This window comes from Ursus maritimus, unplaced genomic scaffold (genome assembly GCF_017311325.1).
Source record: "Ursus maritimus isolate PB19 unplaced genomic scaffold, ASM1731132v1 scaffold_21, whole genome shotgun sequence".
Lineage (NCBI taxonomy): Eukaryota > Metazoa > Chordata > Mammalia > Carnivora > Ursidae > Ursus > Ursus maritimus.
Window position 1 is genome coordinate 50,177,771 of NW_024424564.1, and position 20,120 is coordinate 50,197,890.

Genomic DNA, 20,120 nt, shown 5'->3' on the forward strand with positions numbered 1-20,120 from the left:
CTGTGTGGGACAGAGCAGGATGGCTCCCTGGTGAGAGGCAAGTCTGGCATGTCTAGGAAGTACAATCTGTAGGTCACTCTGGAAAATGACGAGCCAGAGGATGCCACACACCTTCCATGCGAGGTGAGATGTGAAACCAGCACCCTGTGTACTGCCACCCGGAGTCCCTCACTGAAGGTGCCCGTGGCCCCAGGTCCACACTGCAACCACTCGATTGAAGAACAGCTTTATTGGTAACCTGACGGAATCAAGGTTACCTAGGTGGTGTCAGCCTGCGAGGCCTTATCCAGGCAGGAAAACCAATCACACAATTCATGGGAGTTCCTGACAAGAGGTCAGATCTCCACTCCTAATCATAAGAAAAATCCCAAATCCTGATTTCAGAGTAGACAAAAGGTCAGAGGGTATCAATCCCCTGCTCGTGGGGGCTCAGGAGGCTGGCTGAGTTGCTCAGTAACATCTGTGGGGCCGCGCAGACAAAGTAGAAGCCAGGAAGGCCACAGGAAATTGCCCCAAGACAAGTTTCCAAGAAGGTTCACACTTGGGCAGGGCATGGAACCTGGCCCTGAGATTGCACTTTGGGTCTGATGGGGCCAAGTCACCGAGTGGGCCTGGGTATCAGAGAACCCCGCCTTCGGGCCTCGGCATGTGGAGGCTCCATAGTCTGGGCTCAGCGCCGCCGCCACAGCCTGTCACAGGTCTCAGCTCCTCAGTGCTGGGGCGTCCCCAGCTTCCTGATGGGGTACAGGTACCACATCACCACCCCTGAGGGGTTGATGATCACTGTGAAGTTGGTTTGAGAGTGGAGGCCACTGATGACGTCACCCGTGTAGACATTCTGGGCCTGCAGTGGGAGGAGACATCGCCAAAACCACTATAAGAATAGTTGCACAGAGCCCCCCTCCGAGGGCAGGAAAGCCTGGACTTCGGCCTGTCTGTGGTGGGCCTCCGGGATGCCCCACAGAAGTGGGAGCCCTGCACCTCCCACGACTTGTCCATTGGCAAAGCCAGCAGTTGCCCAAACGAGGCAGTGGTGATAGCCCCAGCCCACGGACAACCTGAGGAACGTGCCGCCAAGGACTGACCAATAAGGGGACGCACGCAGCCTCGGTGCCCAGGCCTTAGTTATACAGAGTAGTTCTGTTTGCAGAGCTCGAAAACACCAGTGCAGAGAAGGGTACCAGCCACCGCCCTGCATGCCTGCAGCTCCCCTCGGGCTCCTGCCAGAGGACCCAGGGTCCGAGGCCTGGGGGGGGCCGCGTACAAGTGAGCACCACTCCCAGCAACCCCCTCCCAGGAAAACCCGCAGCCCTGCAGGTGGCAGGGTACTCACCTCGTACGCGCTGGAGCTGTTGAAGTTCAGCTGGCCGAGGGAGGAGTGGTAGTGGTAAGGCGTATCCGTCCGGCGGCTGAAGAAGACCACGGCGCTGGCCTCATTGGCCAGGGGCCGCACGAACACTTCGATGTGGGATTTCTCCTGGGCACAGAACGTGGCTAGTGGCTGGCCTTGCTGCTCAGGCAGGCCCTGAAATCCCCTCCCTAGCCCTCCTTTGAGCTCTGGGTCTCCCTAGCCCACACTTCCATGTCATGCAGAAGTTTGGGGGGATACCCCAGCCCTCCAGCATCCCAACTTATTCTTGCCTGACTCTGCAGATGCTCCCTGACATTTCCTGTGTGCCAGGCCCCATGCTAGAACACAGAGACAAATGCTGTATAACGTCCTGTCTCGGAGAGCTCGTAGGATAAGGCAAGGGTTAGATGTGGGCAGCTGCTGGCACTGGAGTAGAGGAAGCTGTCCAGTAAGAAAAATGAACTCTGCCCTGAGCAGCCCAGAGGGTGAAGCCCCATCTTCCAGGAGGTCCCTGGGCCTGGTTCCACCATAAGCCCCTCCAGCAGGGATTAGTTACCTCCTCTTGGCCTCACCCATTCTGTATGTGCCTTCTCTAAGTTGTGTGGATTTAACTAGAGAGGTGAGGATCTGTGCAAGCAGCACAAGCTTTGAGGCTCTACCGTTGGAGTTAAGTTCTACTGTACCATTTACCAACTGTGTGGCCTTGGGTAACTCAGACTCCTCAAGTCTTAGTTTCCTCACTTGTAAAAGAGGGAAGGAGTATTCACCTGAGAAAAGGTACCCACAATGCCCAGCACACAGTAGGTTCTCAATAAATAGTCAGTGCTAGTCTAGTATTAGTAGTAGTTGCATTCCTTGGCTCAGACAACTCCTAAGCTCCGGAGGGAAGCCCTGGTTCTCTGCCAGACATCACGGGATGTGCGCAAAAGTCTTGTACTTCCAAACGGAGGGGCCCCACTGTCCTGTGTGCACTTGTGGGGTGATGTGTCCCTTCCCCAGATCCCAGGAGCTGTCCTGCTCTGGCCTTGCTCTCAGGCAAAGGCGGGGGACGTCTGGAGCAGCTCCCAGTAGAATCCTTGACTGAATGCAACCAGGAAGGAGGGCTGAGCAGATTTCAGAGGCCCAGCCCTCCATGACCTCCAGGCCTCCAGCCTTGTTCTCAGGGGAGCCCAGTCCCTCGGCCTCCCCTTCCCTCCCCCCACACCCCAGTACCCTGAGAATCCTGCGTCCCTGGATGCCCAAGGGATCCTGGTTGATTTTGATCATGAGTGGATTCTGCAGAATGTCCATGTTCTGGGCAGAGATGGTACGCAGGTCCGTGGACATGAAGAGGGGGGCTGCCAGCACCGTCCATAGGGCCATCTGGGCCCGGGCTTGCTCAAAGCTGAGGCCAAAGTTCCCTACAAGCAGCTGGGGGCAGAGAGGAGAGGAACAGTCAGCTCTGTCCTCTCCAGGGAGGTGGGCACGGGGCCCAACCCTACACATGTAGCCAAGGCAAGAGAAGATGGAGGAGGATAGCCTGTGGGGCCTGGGTCTGTGAACATTTCCCAGTGTGTGGCCTTGGGGTGAGCAGAGCACTCTCCCTGTGAGCCTCAGCTTTTTATTTCACCAAGAATATGGGGTGATACTATGTTTTGGCCACGTCACAGGTCGTTCAGATGATCCAGTGGGATCCCGTTGCCAAAAGTGTTTATAAACCGCAACACCAAAGTCAAGAAATACAGTCAGATGGAAGCAGTAGGTAACCAGACCTGGACAGAGTCCCTGCTGCTGCCCCTAGCACCCACCTGCCCAGCCACAGGTGACAGGACCAAGGGGGACTTCCTGACCAATCCACAGACTGGACACAATTATTGCTAACGCAACACGGTTACATATTTAGTGATACCAACTGAACAGCCACGGTGCGGGTGCGCCAAGCAGTGCCGAGCGTTTTAAAGGACCATCCGTTTCAATACTCAGAACAACCCTATATGAGGTAGCTGTTCTCATTTTCCAATTGACAAAACTGAAGCACAGAAAAAACGGAGTCACTTTCCCAAGGATGAGTGGCAGAGAGGGAACTAGAACTCCACGGCAGGCCAATTTGTTTCTCTAGGCGTCTATCTGGCCTATGTAATACTAATATGTACAATAATGTAATTATTATAACCATCACTGGAAGTATATGCTTGTTGGCTAAATGAAGAGGTAGCTATAAAGTCATAAGATAAATTGCAAAAAATTGTAAGTCACCAGGGCTCTGAGTGAGGTAGGTACGAGGGGCCAACTCCGCCTGTGGAGGCCCCGCGGGAGGGCACCAGGGCTCGGGGCAGGGCGGTCCGGGGAGGGACCGGCAGGAGGGTGTGCACTCTTCGTGATCTTCACCCTCCAGAGGAGCAATGTCACACAAGAGTCACTACTGACCAGTCCTCAGGTTTCAAGAACCATCAGAACTGCCTGGGGAGATGCTTAACAATGGGCATTGCGAGGCCCTCTTCGAACATTCTGATCCAAAAGGTGGGGGTGGGGCCCTGGGAACAGCCATGTAAACAAGCTCCCGTGGTGGTGAGTCTAAGGCGGCTGGCTCAAGGACACGTTTTAGAGACACTGATCTAGAACCTGGCGAGCATCCAGGAAGACAGCACAGGGCAGTGGGGCGCAGGTCTGTCATGGCCATCCCCCTCCATGCTGGTACCATGTCTGGGTCGTTCCAGTGCCCAGGGCCTGCCGCCGGCTGCAGGATGTCCTGGTTGTCCACAAACCAGTCCAGGATGGAGAGCACGCTACTCCACGAGTCCTGGATGTCGTCGTAGTTGCGCCAGAGGTTGCAGATCTCTGCCAGCAGAGTGTAGTTCACCTGGATGTTGGGGGAAGGCAGAGCCCAGCACCAGAGTCACGCCCTGCAGCCTCAGGCCGGCACAGGGGCTGAGGAGCCTCGGCAGCAGACACGGAGGGTGGGGGAGGGCGAAGAGAACAGGCCCTGAGCCAGATCAGGGTGAGACAGGTCTCCCCTGCCCTCTCATGCCACCTGGGGCCGAGCCCAGGGTATGGGCCGAGGCTGGTGTACCCACAACCGTCCCCACCGCACTCCCGCCCCTGTATTCTCTCAGTGAGTCCCACCACCTGCCAGCACTCTCCCTCAGGTCTGCTGGTCTGATCCCACCCTTTCTAGTGTCCTAGGTGCTGGAGGGCCCCTGGGGAGGCTCAGCTCCACCTGCCTGGCCTCACCAGCCTTCTGGATCTCCTGGCCCACTCAGTACAACCAGGATACTGCAAACTTGCTGGGTGATATATGTCAGCCCATGACATGTGGTTCCTATGCCTTGGACACCCATCCCTTCAGCCCACCTCACAAGTGTTTCCTCTTCTCTAGACCCAGGGCTGGCTGAGGCCCCCCTGGGGCAGTTATAACCCTCTCTTAGACCCACAAATCAGCACATGGACAGCTATGATGAGAGCAGCCCTGACTGCACAGGAGGCAGGGAGGCTCGGGTGCGGGGTGCATTGCCGGGCAGGTGCACAGAATGGCTTACCTTTGGGGGAAGGCCCCCTTCATAGGCCGGCCAACTGCAGGAGAAGGCAATGGGGCGGCCTGTGGCATTCAGGGCAGCTGCCATCTTGGGGTACCCTGGAGAAGCCCAACCCCCACATTTTAGGACTGAGAAGGCTCAGGAGGAAATCTGAGGCCTCAGCCCAAACCTCCCACCAAATGTAAGGAAACTGAGGCTCAAAAGAGGAGGTGCCTCCCCCTGTATCCAGAGCTGCACACACTTCCTTGGCAGGGGCATGGTGCCAACCCATCTTAGGAAGCCTGGGAGGCAAAAATGCCCCCAGCCTCTGGTGCAGGGAATTGGGAAATACTACCCCATAGCGGGCATACGGGCAGATGAGCTCAAGCTTAGCCAGGTGGGCACCTGTGAGCTTTCCATGACCGCCCCTCCCTGTCTACCTGATGGCCCCCAGCCAGCTTGAGGACCCACCCTTGGCCCGTTCCTCGGGGGTTGAAAAGCAGCCATCCAACTTCAGCATGTCCACCTTCCACTCGGCAAAGGTTTGAGCGTCCTGAATCACCTTGTCTAGCGTGGTGCCTGGGTAGCCCATACAGGTGAAGTTGCCCATGTCCTCGTAGATGCCCAGCTTCAGGCCCAGGGAGTGAGCCTGTGGAGGGTTGAGGACACTGCGGGCTCAGGCGGGGAGCCACCTCACAGGCACATCTGACCAGGCCCCATTATAAAACTATCAATGGCTCCCCGCTGTCCAAAGGAAAGGGTCTCAGTTTGCTGGCCTGGCCTCTGCCAACCATGGTCCTTCTCACTCCTACACACACCTCCCATGGGCAGTTGCTGGCTTCTAGGCCTTGCTTCTGCCATCCCCTCTGCCTTGAATGCCATCTCTTCTTGTATCAGCTCAAGAACTGCCTCCTCTTGTGAATTTTTCTGAAATCCCAGGCTGAATAAGATGCCTTTCCTGGCTCTTACCCACCAGAGTGGGCCAAAATGAGCTGTTCGTTTATCTGTTTCCCCCACCAGACTGGTTTCTCAAGCAGGGATTGTGGAAATGAACCCTAAGTGAAGTGGTGCCAGTTGGGGCGAGAGGGAGTGTGGTCTGGACCCCCAGCTAAAGGGCAGGGCTGGGGTGGGGCTCACATAGTCAGCCAGGAAGGCAATGCCGTTCGGGAAGCGCTTGGGGTCGGGCACCAGGCGGCCTTTGTCGTCACGCCCACCAATCCAGCAGTCGTCAATGTTAAGGTACGTGTAGCCTAGGTCCCGCCATCCATCCTGTGCCAGGTGGTCGGCCATCTCCATGAAGAGCCGCTCACTGGTGAGAGGCAGAGGATGGGGCAGCTCAGTGACCCCCCACCCCCTTCTTCAGAGCTTTTCAGACTTCTCAGATAATCTGAGTGTGAATCCAAGCTATAAGAGCCATCATCAGGGTGGAATGAAAGGAGTGGTTGGGTCCCCAGGCTTGCAAGACTGAGCCAGCCTGGCTCTCACAATTATCTCCTTTCAGTGGCCTCAGGGGCTGGGTCCACCACAATGCCCCTGCCGCACTGGCCTGACAGTTCCCACCAAGGCCCCACGCAGGTCACAGGCTGTCTCTGATGTCCCAAAAGTCACCTCCGGCTGCATTCTCTCTGGGATGGGGCGCTCTGCCCCACCCTCTTTTCTAGCTGACCCTCCGCTCTCTTCCCCCCCCTCTGCTGGGTCTTGGGCAAGGCTTGTGAGGTGTGGGCCTTCCTCACCTGATGCAGTTCTTTGGGTCCTCATCGCAGTCGGTGTTGCAGCGAAAGCGTTCCCAGGCCAGCCAGCCCATGGGTGGCTTCCGCAGGAGCCCATTCTCTAGCACCAGCACCTCGGCCACCAGGGCCAGCAAGACCACTGCAGGGGGGTTGGAAGGATGACTGTCAGCGGCTCCCATAGCCCCAGCCCTCACGCTACCCCATCCATATGCTGTTTGGCTCTGCAGAGCCCTTAGGGAAACCAGACTCCTGGGCTTAAGGCAGAACTAGCTCTTCTGTGACTGGGCTTAAGGCAAAACTAGCTCTTCTGCGGCTGCTGGCCCCGGCAGTCACAGTGAGGGGGCTCACAGTGCCTGGGGCAGGGCAGTGTGTTTGAGGGCTGAGTCCCCACTCGCTGTTGCCACCGCAGTGCTGAATTTGTAAAAAACTCACACCTGAGGCTGTATCCTTTCTATACCTTGACCAGCTCCCCCCATTGACACACAACTTGACAGAACATGGTAGTCAGACTCCAGGTCTCCTGACTCCCATCCAGAGCTCTTTGCTCTCCACCACAGATCCCGCCCCCCCCCCCAAGAGGCCTCAGGAGGGCTTAAGGGGTCACCCAGGTTGGACCTGCACCTAGCCAGCTCATCTGGGTGAACCCTTGCCCCCTCAGGCCTGCTTCCTTATCTATAAGATGAGGTTACTGTACTGACTTTACAGGGCTGTTCTCTGCCATGTTGATAACACATAAAATAGGACTTCTGCACTTCGAGGGAGAGAGGATGAGAAACGAAGAGGCCTCTTTGGAGGGGAACTGATTCCTAGGTGGGGAGCATCTCCTTTCTGGGCCAGCTCCAAGAATAAGAGGAACATGTCTCCCCACATACCCACATCAGGGAAGGAGGCCCAGAAACCAGAGGGCTGGAACTTCCTCCAGGTAGCCCCTACCCGCAATGGGTCACCTACCCTCCCCAAACTACCCCCACCCGCGTAGGTACCTGTCTTCAGCAACATTGCTCTGGACTCCGCGTCTCAGGACCTGATCAGATCTGCTCTGCTTTTACCAGCTTTATATGTTGGACTTTGGAAGCTAAGAAACGACAGAAAAGCACTGGGGTCACTACGGCCTCGCTAGCTCTGCCGCCCTCAGCCTCGGGCGTGGATCCCCCACTCCGTCCCGAAGTCGCCCTCAATTGCCCACCAGCCCCCGCCCCCAACCCCCAGCCATCACTTCCCCGAGCCCGCGGATTCCTCAGAAATACTAAACAAGGTGTCTCAGACGTTAGACCCCACCCTCTCTGTAGTGCTGGGAACCCCGAGCGCCCACGGGCGGCCCTCCGCCGGGTCGGGGCCACAAAAAGGCACCGATCGCCTCTGGGACGCCCGGGAAGAACAGAGGCGTCGGGCTGGGACCAGGCTTCGGATTCCTACCGGGTCTGGGTTGCCACCCCCCGCCCCCAAGGACCTCAGCCCAGCAGCCCCAGAGCGGGGATCCTCCCCCAGAGTGCCCAGCTCACGGAACTCACCCTGCGGACGCCCCCCGAACGCCACCCGCTTCTGCCTCTGGGGCAGCCGACTGCTGCGGTAATGTGATTTGCCTACTGCGTTCCAGGAGGGCGGAGCCTGACGGCGGCACGCCTTCCGCGGCGGAACCTATCAGAATCCCCCTAGCAACGTCGTGTCCCGCCCCCTGTGGGCCCAATAAGCCCTCCTCCGAACCTCCCAAAGCCCCGCCCCCCTCGAGCTCCGGCTCCGAGCCCACCCCCGGCAGGCACCATTCGAGCAGGTTTAAGGACTGGGTGACCTGGCTACCACGGCTCCCGGAGAGGGTGGTCCTTTCACCTCTGCGGTGTCCCTGAAGGCAAGCATAGTGCCCGGCACAATGTAGACGCTTAATAAATAGTATGGCGTGAATATCTGCTTTGTTAAAAGGAAGTGAAGAAATGTCATGAAGAACCACCCAAAGAAAGCCACTCAAAAAACAGTAGTCGAAGTTGAATAGGCACTGCGAGAAAGATGGGTGGGAGAGAGCTAACCAGGTGTAGGGCACTGTTTTTGCAAAGCCAGGAGACTCTCCTCCCTTACCTGACGCTCCAGGCCAGCCACCGGTTGGACTGGCCCAGGCAAGCAATCTGCATATTCCTTCTCTTTCATTCATCAAATATTTATTGAGCAACTACTAGGTAGGTGCCAAACACTTTATTCTTGGCACTTTCACTTGGACGGTCACTGGGCATCTCAAACATAACCGGCCCCAAACTGAACACTGGAGACCTTCCATTTCTCAGGTAATGGCAACTCTCCTTCCATGTGCTCAAGCCAAAAGCTTGGAGTCCTCTTTGCCACCCCTTTCCCTCACTCCTCTCATCCAGTCTTTGGCAAACCCTGTTGCACTCTACCTTCAAAACCCACCTCTCGTCACTCTCCCAGCAACCATCACATCTTGCCTGGATTATTGGTTGCAGCACCCTCGTCACCCGTCGGCTTCCACCTACATTTGTTCTCTCCACAGCAGCCAGAGTGCTCCTTTAAAACATAGCTCAGGTTGGGGCACCCGGGTGGCTCAGTAGGTTAAGCCTCCCATCCCTGATTTTAGCTCAGGTCATGATCTGAGGGTCGTGAGATGGAGCCCAGGATTGGGCTCCCGCTGAGCATGGAGCCTACTTGAGATTCTCTCTCCTTCTCCCTCTGCCTCCCCGCTCCACTTGCTCATGTGCTCTCTCTCCCTCCCTAAAAAATAAATTAATTAAAAAAAAACAACAAACCATTACTCAGATCACCACTCGCTCCAGACCGTGACGGCTGTTCATCTCAGTCTAGAAACTCACAGATTTACAAAGCCCCACCCACACACTCTGCCCATCTCCTACAGCTCTCCCCCTCCTCCCTGACTCCCTGCCGCACAGTCCTCCTTACAGTTCTTCAAGCGCACAACAGGTCTCAGGGCCTTTGCACCAGCTGTTCCCCCTGCCTGTCATGCTCTTCCTCCAGATTTTGGCATGACTGGCTCCCTTATTTCCTTCCAGTATTATTCAGAGGGCACCTTCTCAGTGAGGCCTACCCTGACCAACCTATTTGAAATTGCAACTTCCCTAGTCTAGCAATTCCCAAGCTCCCTGACCCTCCTATATTTTCCACGCTGCTTACTCCCTTCTAACACATTTATTACGGTCTCTATTATTAACTGAATAAATTCAGGGGAAGAGACAGATAGCAAACAGGAAATAAAAGCATGAATATAGCGAAGTTTCTATAGTGGCTCGTGCTATAATGAAAACACAACTCAGGGATGTGATAGAGACTTGAAGGTAGGCTACTTTCCACCGCCTGGTCAGGGAGGGGACATTTGAGCTGAGACCTAATTGATGTGAAAGAGCCCTGAGACGTTAGAGTCAATGGGGCAAGAGCAAGAAGGAAGAACACTCTAGGCTGCAGGAAACTGCAAAGGCTAGAGCTCTGACCTCGGAACCCCCAAGTTCATGGGCAGATATGCCGACCTCCCTGGCTTCCGTGGGCCGTCGGAACCCTAGCCTCCTGCGTGTGGTTGAGCACTCCTGCAACCTTCACTACAGCCTACGAATAGACCGACCCCAGGCAGAGCCTGGGGGCCGCGGGTGGGTGGCAGGCCGCTGGGAGTGGCGGAAGCAGAAATGCATAACCCCCAGAGACAGAGATGCCAGAATTTCAGGGGCCGGGTGGAGCCGCCAGGAAGCTCAGCCGGGCCTCACGGGCTGGATAGGAGCCCGCCCAGAGGAGGCGCCGGGCGAAGCCTTCCCAGGCTTGGCTCTGTGGGAAAAGTGGGCCGGGCGGGATGAGGGGGCTGGAGAGGGGAAGAGGACTCCGAGTTCCCCCGGCTGTGGGCCGGGCCCGAGGCCCGCAGACGGCCTGCGGTGGGGCCCTGGGTTCGAGGTCGCCCGCCGCTGACCAGCTCTGTCCGGGCCTCTCGGGCCTCAGTTTCCCTCCCGCGTGGATCCAGGGGCGGCTTCGCGGACCGCCGGGTGAGCAGGGGAGGGGCGGGGGTGGTACCTCGAGCCTCCCGGAAGGGGTCTCCCGGCGCCCGCGGCCACGTTCCGGCCGGGCCGGAGGCGCGGGGTCCGGAGCAGGGAGCGCCCGGAGCCGCGGGCCGCCCTCCTGGGCGTCGGCGCGCCCCGCGGCGCGGAGGTGAGCGCGGCCCGGCGGGCTCTGGAGGAGGCGGCCCCGGGAAGGCGTGCCCCGCGGAGACGTGGCGGGGCCGCCCCACTGCGCGGACCCGGCGACTGAGGCGGCAGCCGCTGCTCTGCGGCGCCCGCGGGGGGGCGGTGGCGGGTCAGGGGCCCACTCGGGGCCCCGGGCCGCTGGGTCCCACGCCCCAGCCCGCCCAGCTTCCTTCACAAGTAGAATCAGAGATACGCGGGTGTGGCTGGTCTCTCAGGGCTGTGCGGCTCTGATCCCGCCCGCCACGCACCTGTAAAGTGGGGCACTGCTTCTCCGGCCCCGGCGCCCCTCTCCGCGCCCCGGTGCCGGTACCGGGAGGACAGGGGTGAGGCCAACGCCAGGGCGGCCCTCAGTGAGCACCCCCCAGCCTCCCGCGACCGGCCACGGGCATGGCCCCGCCCCCGCGGGCCCCCCCTGTTTCTCTCCGTAGGCCTTATCATGACCGGGCCTTACGTTACTTCTTAATTAATTTTCTCATTCATTTATCTTTGTCTGTTTACAATGTGTCTCCCCGCTGGAATGTAGGCTCCAGGAGGGACGCATTGCTTTGTCCACTGTTGTATTCTTGGTCATTTCAGTACTTTCTGAGGTCCTCTTCCTGATGGACTGGATACTGGAGGTTACACCAGCAGCCAAGGCGATTCCCGCCTGAGACATTCTGGGGCTCCGGATAGTGCTGTAAACACAAAGATCATTGTGGGGGGAAGGAAAGGAAAACAGAAGTGAGGGGGCTGCTGGTTGGGTCACCTTGTGATCAGGAGCACTTTAGATACAGCCATCAGGGCAGGCCTCACGGATGAGGTGACTTCAGTCCACAAATAAACCGTGTGATGTGCTAAAAGGGAAAAGCAGGAAGCTGAGGACTCTTGAACTCTGACCTTGCCTTTTGCGGGGTAGGGAACTGAGTTCTGCAAAGTGATGGTCAATTGCTCTGAAGTGCCTGGTCTGGGTGGGTGGGTGGGTAGGGAGATTTTCAGGGTTCAGGGGAGGCTTCCTGGAGGAGGCGGTGGTTTAACTGGGTCTCTAAGACTGAGCAGGAGTTCTTATCCTTTAGCGTGTGGTGACGGGGTTTGGCAATTGTTTTGCAGGTGCCCTAGGAACCACATAGTCAAAGGGCTAAGCCCTGTGGTTGGACAAGAGGCCCCCGCCCTCTTGCTGTGAGCTCTGCTGGTAAGTGGGTCACTGCTGAGACTTGCCCCCAGAAGGTGTGAGGGCATCAGGAGACCAAGCTCTGCTTCTCACTGGTCATGCAGTCTTGGGCAGTTGTTCATCTTCACTGCTCTGAGCCTCTGTTTTTCATGCGTCAGGAGGACAGCTGGATTAAGTGCCACTTACAATCCATGGGGCACCCACATTCAGTGGTTGAGGTTGGTCCTACCCAGCCGGGCCTTGTGTTCATGCCACACTCTTGTTTACTGAGCGGGTCCCTAAGCCCCCATCAATGAAGGAATGGGGCTGGCCTGCCCCACCTGCCTTCATCTGGCCCTGAAGGCTACAGATTCTTAACTAAAGGACAACTGTGTCATTAATGAATGAGAGGCTGGCAGGGGCCCAGGAGGGTCACAGAAACCGTGGAGGTTTGGTCTCAGGGTTGGAGCTAAGGGATCCCTGGATTGAGGGATGTTTAAGCACAATGATTTCTGCGGGTTCAGAGTCCATTTCAGCTCAGCTGATGCTTTTTTCTTTGGATTTAAAAAAGCTGTAGCAAACTTCTCCATACCTCCTGGTCTGGGACAATCACATTATCCTTCTCTCGGAGTCCCCTGCTGTCCAGTGTTTTGTATGCCCCTCACAACCACCCTTTGAGAGAAAAGGCAGGGACACTAGCGCGTTTCATGGATGAGGACGCTGACAGCCTCAGGGCACACAGCAAGTGAGTAGAGGCCACAGGGCAGGGGCCCAGGTTTCCTCCAGAGCCAGCGTTCTTTTCCTGACCCGGGCACAGAGGCTGCCTTCCTTTCTGACCTGTGGTTACCCATCTCCCCTCACAGTTCTTATGGGAGCCATGAAGCTGAATGAGAGGAGTGTGGCCCACTACGCACTGAGCGACTCCCCGGCCGACCATACAGGCTTTCTGCGCACTTGGGGTGGGCCAGGGACTCCACCGACCCCCAGTGGCACTGGCCGAAGGTGTTGGTTTGTCCTCAAAGGCAACCTGCTGTTCTCCTTTGAGAGTCGTGAGAGCCGGGCCCCGCTGAGCCTGGTGGTGCTGGAGGGCTGCACGGTGGAGCTGGCCGAGGCTCCCATGTCTGAGGAGTTCGCCTTCGCCATCCGCTTCGACGCCCCTGGCGTGCGCCCGCACCTGCTTGCGGCAGATGGGCCCGCGGCGCAGGAGGCCTGGGTGAAGGCGCTGTCCAGGGCAAGCTTTGGCTACATGCGCCTGGTGGTGCGCGAGCTGGAGAGCCAATTGCGCGATGCCCGCCACAGCCTGGCCTTGCATCGCCACTCATCCTGGAAGGCCACTGGCAGCCACTGGAAGCCCCAGGCTCCTGACCGCCGGTCTTCGGGCCTGGAAAACGGTCACTCCCTCTTCAAGGATTGCAGCCCCATGGACTTGGTTGAAGAAAGGGGCAGCAGGCCCACACGACGGGGCTTGGCCGAGTGGCAGGGCCCTGCCAGCCTCTTCGTAGGCAGGAGGCAGAGCCCCTCGTTCCCTGAGACCTCCTACTTCTCTACCCTGCACAACTGGTATGGCCAGGAGATCATGGAGCTGAGGCAGCGGTGGCTGCAGAGGGTCTGGGGGAGCCAGGCGGAACGTAAGAATCAGGATGGGCCCTGAGCCTCAGCCCTTTGGGTTCTGCCCTTATCCTGCCGGTCAGGACTGCAGGGCCAGTTCTTTTTCAGCAATTTAATGTTTATTCGGTTTAAAGTTGCTTTTTTTGAGAGAGTTCTTTCCTTCCTGCTTTTTAGACATTCTCCAGGTTCCAGATCCACCCTCGTTCCTGGAGGGGACTAAGGAATCATTCCTTCCAGCCCCTTTATTTCCTGAGGCCCAGAGAAGGGGGGGCTTGCTTAGCAGCCACAGGGCCAGACCCAAGTCTCCTGCCTCTGTGCTGGACTGCCCCTGTCTCAGGGGATACTAATGAAATGGAGGAAGGAGGGAATATTATGTGGCCATAGACTGCCGTGCCTTTTTAGGTACACGCCAGACTCTACAACCACAACTTCCTACACAGGGAGTCTTGCGTACATTGAAATACCAGAAGTTGGCTGAAGTGTTGGCTCGAAGGACTGACATCGTCAGAGAAAGTAGATTTATTGTCATGGGGGTTTCTGGGGCCCAGGTCTTCCTGCGTGGTGGGGCATAGGACCCCCACTCTGCAGTTTGAGTGGGGCCCTTTGGAGGGAGAGGGCCTTCAGCCAGCAAAGGGGGATTGATTCTGCTCAGAAAGTGTTGGGGCCCCCAGATCCTCCTTGGCTGCTCTGTCTATAGATGGTGCTGGTCACTGCCCCAGGAGGGGCTGGTGGCTTTTACATGTCAGCAGAAATCCTTCCTGTATTCTGTCCTTAGCAGCTAGTTCCTGGAGCTGCCACGTGGGAAGCTAAAGGAGTGGGGAGGCAATGGGGCTCCCTGGGGAAGCCAGGTGTTATTTTGGTTCTCAGTCTGGGTCATTCCGGGAGCTTGGACACAGGATTCCCAGCACCCTGTGATTAACTCTTCTCTCCTAACGGTACTCCCAAAGAGCCATTCCTGATCCTGAACCTGGCCTGGGAACTCATTCACCGTCCTGCTTGTCAGCCAGTGCACATCTGCCAAGACCCTCTCATTGCAACTCTCAGCAGCGTGGTACTGAGTGTTTTCTTTATTGATTGTTTAGGGAGGCAGTGACCGGGTGGAGAGAGCCAGCAGCCAGACTAGCCTGAGCCCGAGGGGTGTGGAGCAGTGGCTGGATGGAAGATGCAGAGCCTGGTCAAGACATCCCCCCTCTGCCCGCACACAACCTGCCCCTTCTTAGCCTCTCGAGCGCTTATTAGGGCCTTGGGTACACTGTCCAACTAGGTCTAGAGTCTTGGACTCAGCCTCATGAGTCCAGGACTCCGAGAGGCCACCAGGCTCTGGAACCCATTCCCGTGGGCTTGCTTCCCAGGAAGAGGGGCTCAGCCCCCACGCAGAAGCCCCACAGCCCACTGCGCCTTGTTTTATACACAGATACTGCAGGCTTTTGTTACTGTTTTTACGGTTACAGTGGTTTTTTTATACGATTAAAACACTAAGTTTTTATTACTCACTTTCGTTCCTCAAGTTTATTTCAACAATCACTTGACCAATTTGTGCGAACCCCCCCACCCCCTTCATTTGCCTGTATATAACGCATACCTCGGCAAGAAATCAAATTACAAAATCATCCAGGTAGTACAACTAATAGATTTGAATTATATATTTTAAATGTTAAAAAGAAAAATACAACTCTGTGAGGGTCAATGAAAGTGACCTTTCTTTTCAACAATCACCTGCTCTGCCCAGCCCCGGCGGTCCAGAGTGAGGGAACAATGGCGGAAGTAAGAAGGCTCCACCAGGGCCCGGAACGAGGCGGCTACTGGGGCGTCGGCGCCCTCCTCGTGACGTCACCACGTGGGGCGGGTGACAAACGCCTCTTTCACACCGCCGCTGGAACTCGGCGCACTGCGCAAGTGTGAGGGCTGGGGCTCGCGTCTGATCCCAAAACCTCGCGAGCGTTAGGGCAGCGCGCTTCCTGAGCGCGTCACAGGGGCCGGGCGGTGGGGTCCCGGTGCCGGGCTAGGGGCGGAGCTGGGAGATGGCGTCCGGAGCGGCTCGCTGGCTGGCATTGGCATCCGTCCGATCCGGGGCTTTCCGGAGCGGGCCTAGCTTGAGGAAAGGTGGCGATGTCTCCGCCGGAGGGGTTGGCTCAGGTCGGAGCTTGGTACCGTCGAGGTCAGTCATCGTTACTCGCAGCGGCGCCATTTTGCCCAAACCGGTGAAAGTGAGTGTCTGCCTGGAGGCGGGGCGAAGGGGCCGCGGCCAATCATTATGGGGAATGTACGCTGACTGATAGGAGCAAAGGCCAATCATACGACCGCCTTAGACCGGAAGACGGATCAAGGACAAAGTTTAGGAATGAAGCGCCGCTAATTTTGACAGGTGGGAGGAAATGGGTCAGATCCCTGTGTTGCGTTGGGCGCACGGAAGCAGAGGATGGGGGGCGAGAGCTGAGAAAGACTGCACTTTGCACTAGCTCATCACTAGGAGTTGGTGCCCCAGTTCTCCAGACCACAAGACTCGGCTTTATGAGTCCTCTATAGACAGATCACGTAACCACTCCGTTCTTGTCTACCTCACAATTGATGGGATGAAATAACGAAAGCGTTATTCCTTTCCTTGTGAAAGGGTTTTGTAAATAAAGGGTACGTGGGACAGACCTTATTTCTTTAGGAGTTTTGATCTAGTACTTAATTCATGTGATTCGTAGTCCTGAGAGGTGGGCAGGGAATTTTTACAATCACTATTTCTACAAATGAATAGTCGGGCCAAAGCAGTGAAGCCGTGAGGCTCCAAAGCTAGCAGCGAGTTAGGGTCTGGAATCCAGGTTTCTGGCTGGTACAACCCCTCCCCATGTCCTATTTTTTTCCGCTGCTGAATGCTATCACGTGCCCTGAGTAGCCTTGGGTTTTTCTAAGTAAAATGGAAACAGCCCCTTACACCAAACAAGTGTGCTTTTTGACTCCAGGGCTGTGTGGGAGTTACAAAACAAACACAAATTCTCTTAGAGCTGGTCTGTCGCACAGACAAGTGAGTTCAGGATTGTTTCGTGGCAAGAGGCAGGGTCCATATTGAGGAAAAGCTGCCTTATAAAAAGGCACAGCTGGAAAAAAATTTTTTTGAAACTCCGTAGGAAAATATGACAGGATATGTTGAAATTCTACCGAAACTCCCCTAGTCCATCCACACAGCTAGTCTTTTATGGTAAGACATGCTCCCTTTTAAAACATGGTTGTTTTTAAGATTTAATGTGGTGAAATTAAACTTCTTGGGCACTGGGGAATCTTAAAGAACTGTATGGAGTATCCTTCCATGGTTCAGGCATGTCTAATTTTTAGATGTCTAGAGTGAATGCCTCATACTTTTCTTTCTGGTACCCACGTTGATGGCCATAAAATAACCTTATCTCCTCCTCTTTTTTCTTGCTCTGAATTTTTCCAAGATCTTTAAAATCAAGTAGCTGCGTATTATGGGTCTGGGTTCCACAGGAGTGCCCCTGAGGGGCCAAGCCTTCTGTGGTCCCAGAGTGGGCTCTGGAGCTCACAGCCACCGCTCTGCCCCTCCGCAGATGTCCTTCGGCCTTCTCCGTGTGTTCTCCATTGTGATCCCCTTTCTCTATGTCGGGACCCTCATTAGCAAGAACTTCGCCGCTCTGCTTGAGGAGCACGACATTTTTGTCCCCGAGGATGATGACGACGATGACTAACAGGTACGACTTCCTTTTCTCCTACGTGGACCAGGAACAGGAAGGGGGTGGGGCATCTGAACTCTGATGCAGTCTGCCCTGGTAGCAGTTCCTGGTCACCTGAAGCAGAAGCGCAGACCTTTAATAAACCGACTCACTTGGCTGTTTTTATTTTGCCTTTGCTCTGTGTTGATGAGGAAAACTATCTTATGGACTTGAAAATTCATTGGGATGGGGCGCCTGGGTGGCTCAGTCGGTTAGGCATCTGCCTTCGGCTCATGTCATGATCTCAGGGTCCTGGGGTCAAGCTCCATGTTGGGCTCCCTGCTCAGTGGGGAGTCTGCTTCTCCCTCTCCTTCTGCCCCTTCCCCCCCTGCTCATGCTCTTTCAGATACATAAGTAAAATCTTAAAAGAAAAATTCACTGGGATCTCTTCCAGCTGGGTTGATCCCATCCAGGCTTTTTATTTGTCTTTTATGTACCCTTGTTCTCTCAACCCGCAATTTAATGCCTTACACACCCACCCCAAACAGCTTCATTCTCCACACTGAAATTTAGAAACTGCAGGTCCTCACCATGGTCAGCAAGGTCACCAAACTCTGTGCCTGTTCTATTCAGCTTTCTGGTGTTGGCTCCCAGCGCTCTCATACGTGCTGCTCGGCTGCCTTTCTGTTGTAGCTAAGGACAGTTCTGGCTCTGTAGTCTGACATTCAAGCTTGCCGTGACCTGGTCACACCTGTTACTCCAGCCTCACCTTCCATATTCCCAACCACACACCTATTCCCAGTATCCACTATTTCCTCAATTACCCACATGTTTACCCACTCCCAAGCAGTGGCTCACTCTTCCTCCCAATTGGAAGGCTATTATTTTCCACTACTTTTTTTTTTAAATTCATTTGAGAGAGAGACAGAGCACAGGCAGGGGGCTCGGCAGAGGGAGAGGGAGAAGCAAACTCCCTGCTGAGCAGGGAGTCCGATGTGGCGCTCGATCCCAGGACCTGGAGATCATGGCCTGAGCCGAAGGCAGTCACTTAACCAACTGAGCCATCCAGGAGCCCCTATTTCCCACTACTCTTACTTCCACCAGTTCTTCATTGTCTTTGATGAAGTCTTCCCTCATTCCTCCATTTGAAAGTGACTGCTGTGTCCTGACTGACCAGCACCTCTTGTGGACAGTCAGTATAATATGCTTAAATACACAGGCACACCCCCAAATTCTACTAGACTAAGAGTTTCTTGCTGGCAAGGAACACGGTGTGTGTGTTTTAAGTAAGCTCTACACTCAGTGTGGGCCTTGAATTCACAATCCCAGGATCAAGAGTCGCATGTTCCACCAACTGAGCGAGCCAAGTGGCCCCAGGAATATGTTTTTAATACCTTTGGGCCCTCAGTGCCTGGTCTCTGATGAATGTTCATTGAATGTGCGAATGAATAAACAAACTGCCTTGCTCCTGCCTTGTTTGGTAGAACTTCTCTGGAATGCTCTTTTTGGTATGTGGATAGAGGGCTGCTCTGTGCCCAGTTCACTGCTGCTTTCCTTTCTTGCAGGACATGGAAGAAGTCAGAAAGGAGACAGCCCTAACTTAATTATGATATAGTGATGCTCACAGTCTCTCCTCCTTCCCTATCAGAAGGGCCCAGGGAAAGCCCTCAGTCTCTCGACTCCAGTGAAGCCTCCTGCACCATCTGTGACGGAGCCCAGATCCCCAGGCTCTGGGAGGTTCCCAGAAATGTGCTGTCCACTGAGCACGATCAGCTTATGAATAAACATGATAAACATCAGCTCTGTGTGACTGCGTGGTGGCTGAAATGCCTGAATTTGAGTAGACCCCAGTTGTAGTTTCTTGTCCTTGCAGTCCTCCTCTAGCAGCTGAACATAACGGCCTTTGATTTACAACCCAAGATTTCCAGGCCCCCCTGCACCCACGAAGGTAGTTACAGGCACCTGGGACCTATTCTCATCACTTACAAAAGTCCAACAGAAGCTTTCCCCTCAGTAAAGATGCACAGGATAATTAAAGCCTCAAGCTTTTTTTGTCTTAACACTGGCTAGTTATCACATGCCAGTCATAAGCTTTGACTGTTTAAAACTCCTTGAGAAACGTTGTTATTAGAATGAATCTTCCAACACTTGGGTTCCTTAGATGAAAAGACAGTAAAGGGGTTGGTGGTGCTGAAAAATCTGGGAATGCTCAGGGTGACTACCGACAGATCCTGAACCCCCCTCTCCAGCATTTAGACTGTCCAGGGAAAGAACCATCGAGAGCAGAGATGAGTTCTTTAACCTGTGTTGACATTTATTCTCGTCACTGGAGCTATAGCCCGGTTTGCAAAACCAGCAGAAATATTTCTGTTCTGTGCGCAATAAACAACGGTGTTCCCAGCAGAGCGCCTAACTGGGCAGGAAGTTCATTCCATTTTCAGGACTGGGGCTTGTTGCAGGTAGATGGCTAGGCCTCTTCAGAACCCAGGGAGCAACAGCCCAGCTTGGCAGCCGACTTCTGTGCCTCCCAGTGCTGCTCTGATCTCTCCAACAGCAAGAGCTGGCTAATTCTGGATAACCTGTGCAATCCTGGGGGCTGTAGAAACATGGCTAAATTGGGGCGCCTGGGGGGCCCAGTCGTTAAGCATCTGACTCTTGATGTCGGCTCAGGCTGTGATCTCAGAGTCATGAGATCGAACTCGGAGTGGGGCTCCGCGCTGGGCGTGTAGCCTGCTTAAGATTCTCTCTCTCCATCTCCCTCTGCCCCTCACCCCACCCTCTCTCTTTCAACAAAGTCGTCCAGCCTGATACCCAGAATGATAGTTTCTGAACAGATGGTCTCATCCTTCCTGTTTACTGACATGCAAGGCTCTGAGAAAAGAGAATCTAATTTACAGGAAACACCACACTTCAGGAGAGGGAAAGAACAGGTGGTGTGTATACTAAGACCCCACTTGTTAAGGCAAAAAGTGAGACGGAC

At 55.4% G+C, this 20,120-nt stretch overlaps 3 protein-coding genes across 9 annotated transcripts; 2 read left to right on the plus strand and 1 right to left on the minus strand.

Annotated features, from left to right (window-relative positions):
- Positions 1 to 210: 210 nt before the first annotated feature.
- NAGA (alpha-N-acetylgalactosaminidase) lies at positions 211 to 10,701 on the minus strand. Of its 2 annotated transcripts, none has more exons than XM_040637620.1 (10): positions 10,584 to 10,701; positions 7,556 to 7,647; positions 6,576 to 6,711; positions 5,980 to 6,151; positions 5,314 to 5,491; positions 4,867 to 4,961; positions 4,029 to 4,190; positions 2,564 to 2,761; positions 1,334 to 1,477; positions 211 to 844 (listed from the first exon to the last, which is right to left on the minus strand). In XM_040637620.1, exons 2-10 carry the CDS (start codon positions 7,569 to 7,571, stop codon positions 710 to 712), a joined length of 1,236 nt encoding a protein of 411 aa, XP_040493554.1. In that variant the 5' UTR covers positions 7,572 to 7,647; positions 10,584 to 10,701; the 3' UTR covers positions 211 to 709. The 2 variants fall into 2 exon arrangements, with proteins under 2 accessions (XP_040493554.1, XP_008701156.1); XM_008702934.2 differs by lacking the exon at positions 10,584 to 10,701 and adding an exon at positions 8,084 to 8,210.
- PHETA2 (PH domain containing endocytic trafficking adaptor 2) lies at positions 9,689 to 14,980 on the plus strand. 6 transcript variants are annotated; one of them, XM_040637626.1, is made up of 4 exons: positions 10,250 to 10,555; positions 11,840 to 11,921; positions 12,743 to 13,439; positions 14,570 to 14,980. In XM_040637626.1, exons 3-4 carry the CDS (start codon positions 12,748 to 12,750, stop codon positions 14,613 to 14,615), a joined length of 738 nt encoding a protein of 245 aa, XP_040493560.1. In that variant the 5' UTR covers positions 10,250 to 10,555; positions 11,840 to 11,921; positions 12,743 to 12,747; the 3' UTR covers positions 14,616 to 14,980. The 6 variants fall into 6 exon arrangements, with proteins under 6 accessions (XP_040493556.1, XP_040493560.1, XP_040493559.1 ...); XM_040637625.1 differs by having other exon boundaries at positions 10,251 to 10,555; positions 12,743 to 13,507; XM_040637622.1 differs by lacking the exon at positions 10,250 to 10,555 and adding an exon at positions 9,689 to 10,171 and having other exon boundaries at positions 12,743 to 14,980.
- Positions 14,981 to 15,370: 390 nt separating this feature from the next.
- On the plus strand, positions 15,371 to 18,939 carry SMDT1 (single-pass membrane protein with aspartate rich tail 1). The gene is made up of 3 exons (XM_008702933.2): positions 15,371 to 15,694; positions 17,039 to 17,179; positions 18,706 to 18,939. Exons 1-2 carry the CDS (start codon positions 15,509 to 15,511, stop codon positions 17,174 to 17,176), a joined length of 324 nt encoding a protein of 107 aa, XP_008701155.1. The 5' UTR covers positions 15,371 to 15,508; the 3' UTR covers positions 17,177 to 17,179; positions 18,706 to 18,939.
- The last annotated feature ends 1,181 nt before the right edge of the window (positions 18,940 to 20,120 follow it).

Excerpts from the sequence above, each read along its gene's own strand:
- SMDT1 (XM_008702933.2), top strand. The coding sequence starts at position 15,509 with ATGGCGTCCGGAGCGGCTCGCTGGCTGGCATTGGCATCCGTCCGATCC. Across the intron at positions 15,695-17,038 it reads TTTTGCCCAAACCGGTGAAA|ATGTCCTTCGGCCTTCTCCG; the intron begins GTGAGTGTCTGC and ends GCCCCTCCGCAG.
- PHETA2 (XM_040637622.1), top strand. The coding sequence starts at position 12,748 with ATGGGAGCCATGAAGCTGAATGAGAGGAGTGTGGCCCACTACGCACTG.
- NAGA (XM_040637620.1), bottom strand. Across the intron at positions 6,152-6,575 it reads GACCCAAAGAACTGCATCAG|TGAGCGGCTCTTCATGGAGA; the intron begins GTGAGGAAGGCC and ends GCCTCTCACCAG. Across the intron at positions 5,492-5,979 it reads TTGCCTTCCTGGCTGACTAT|GCTCACTCCCTGGGCCTGAA; the intron begins GTGAGCCCCACC and ends AACCCTCCACAG.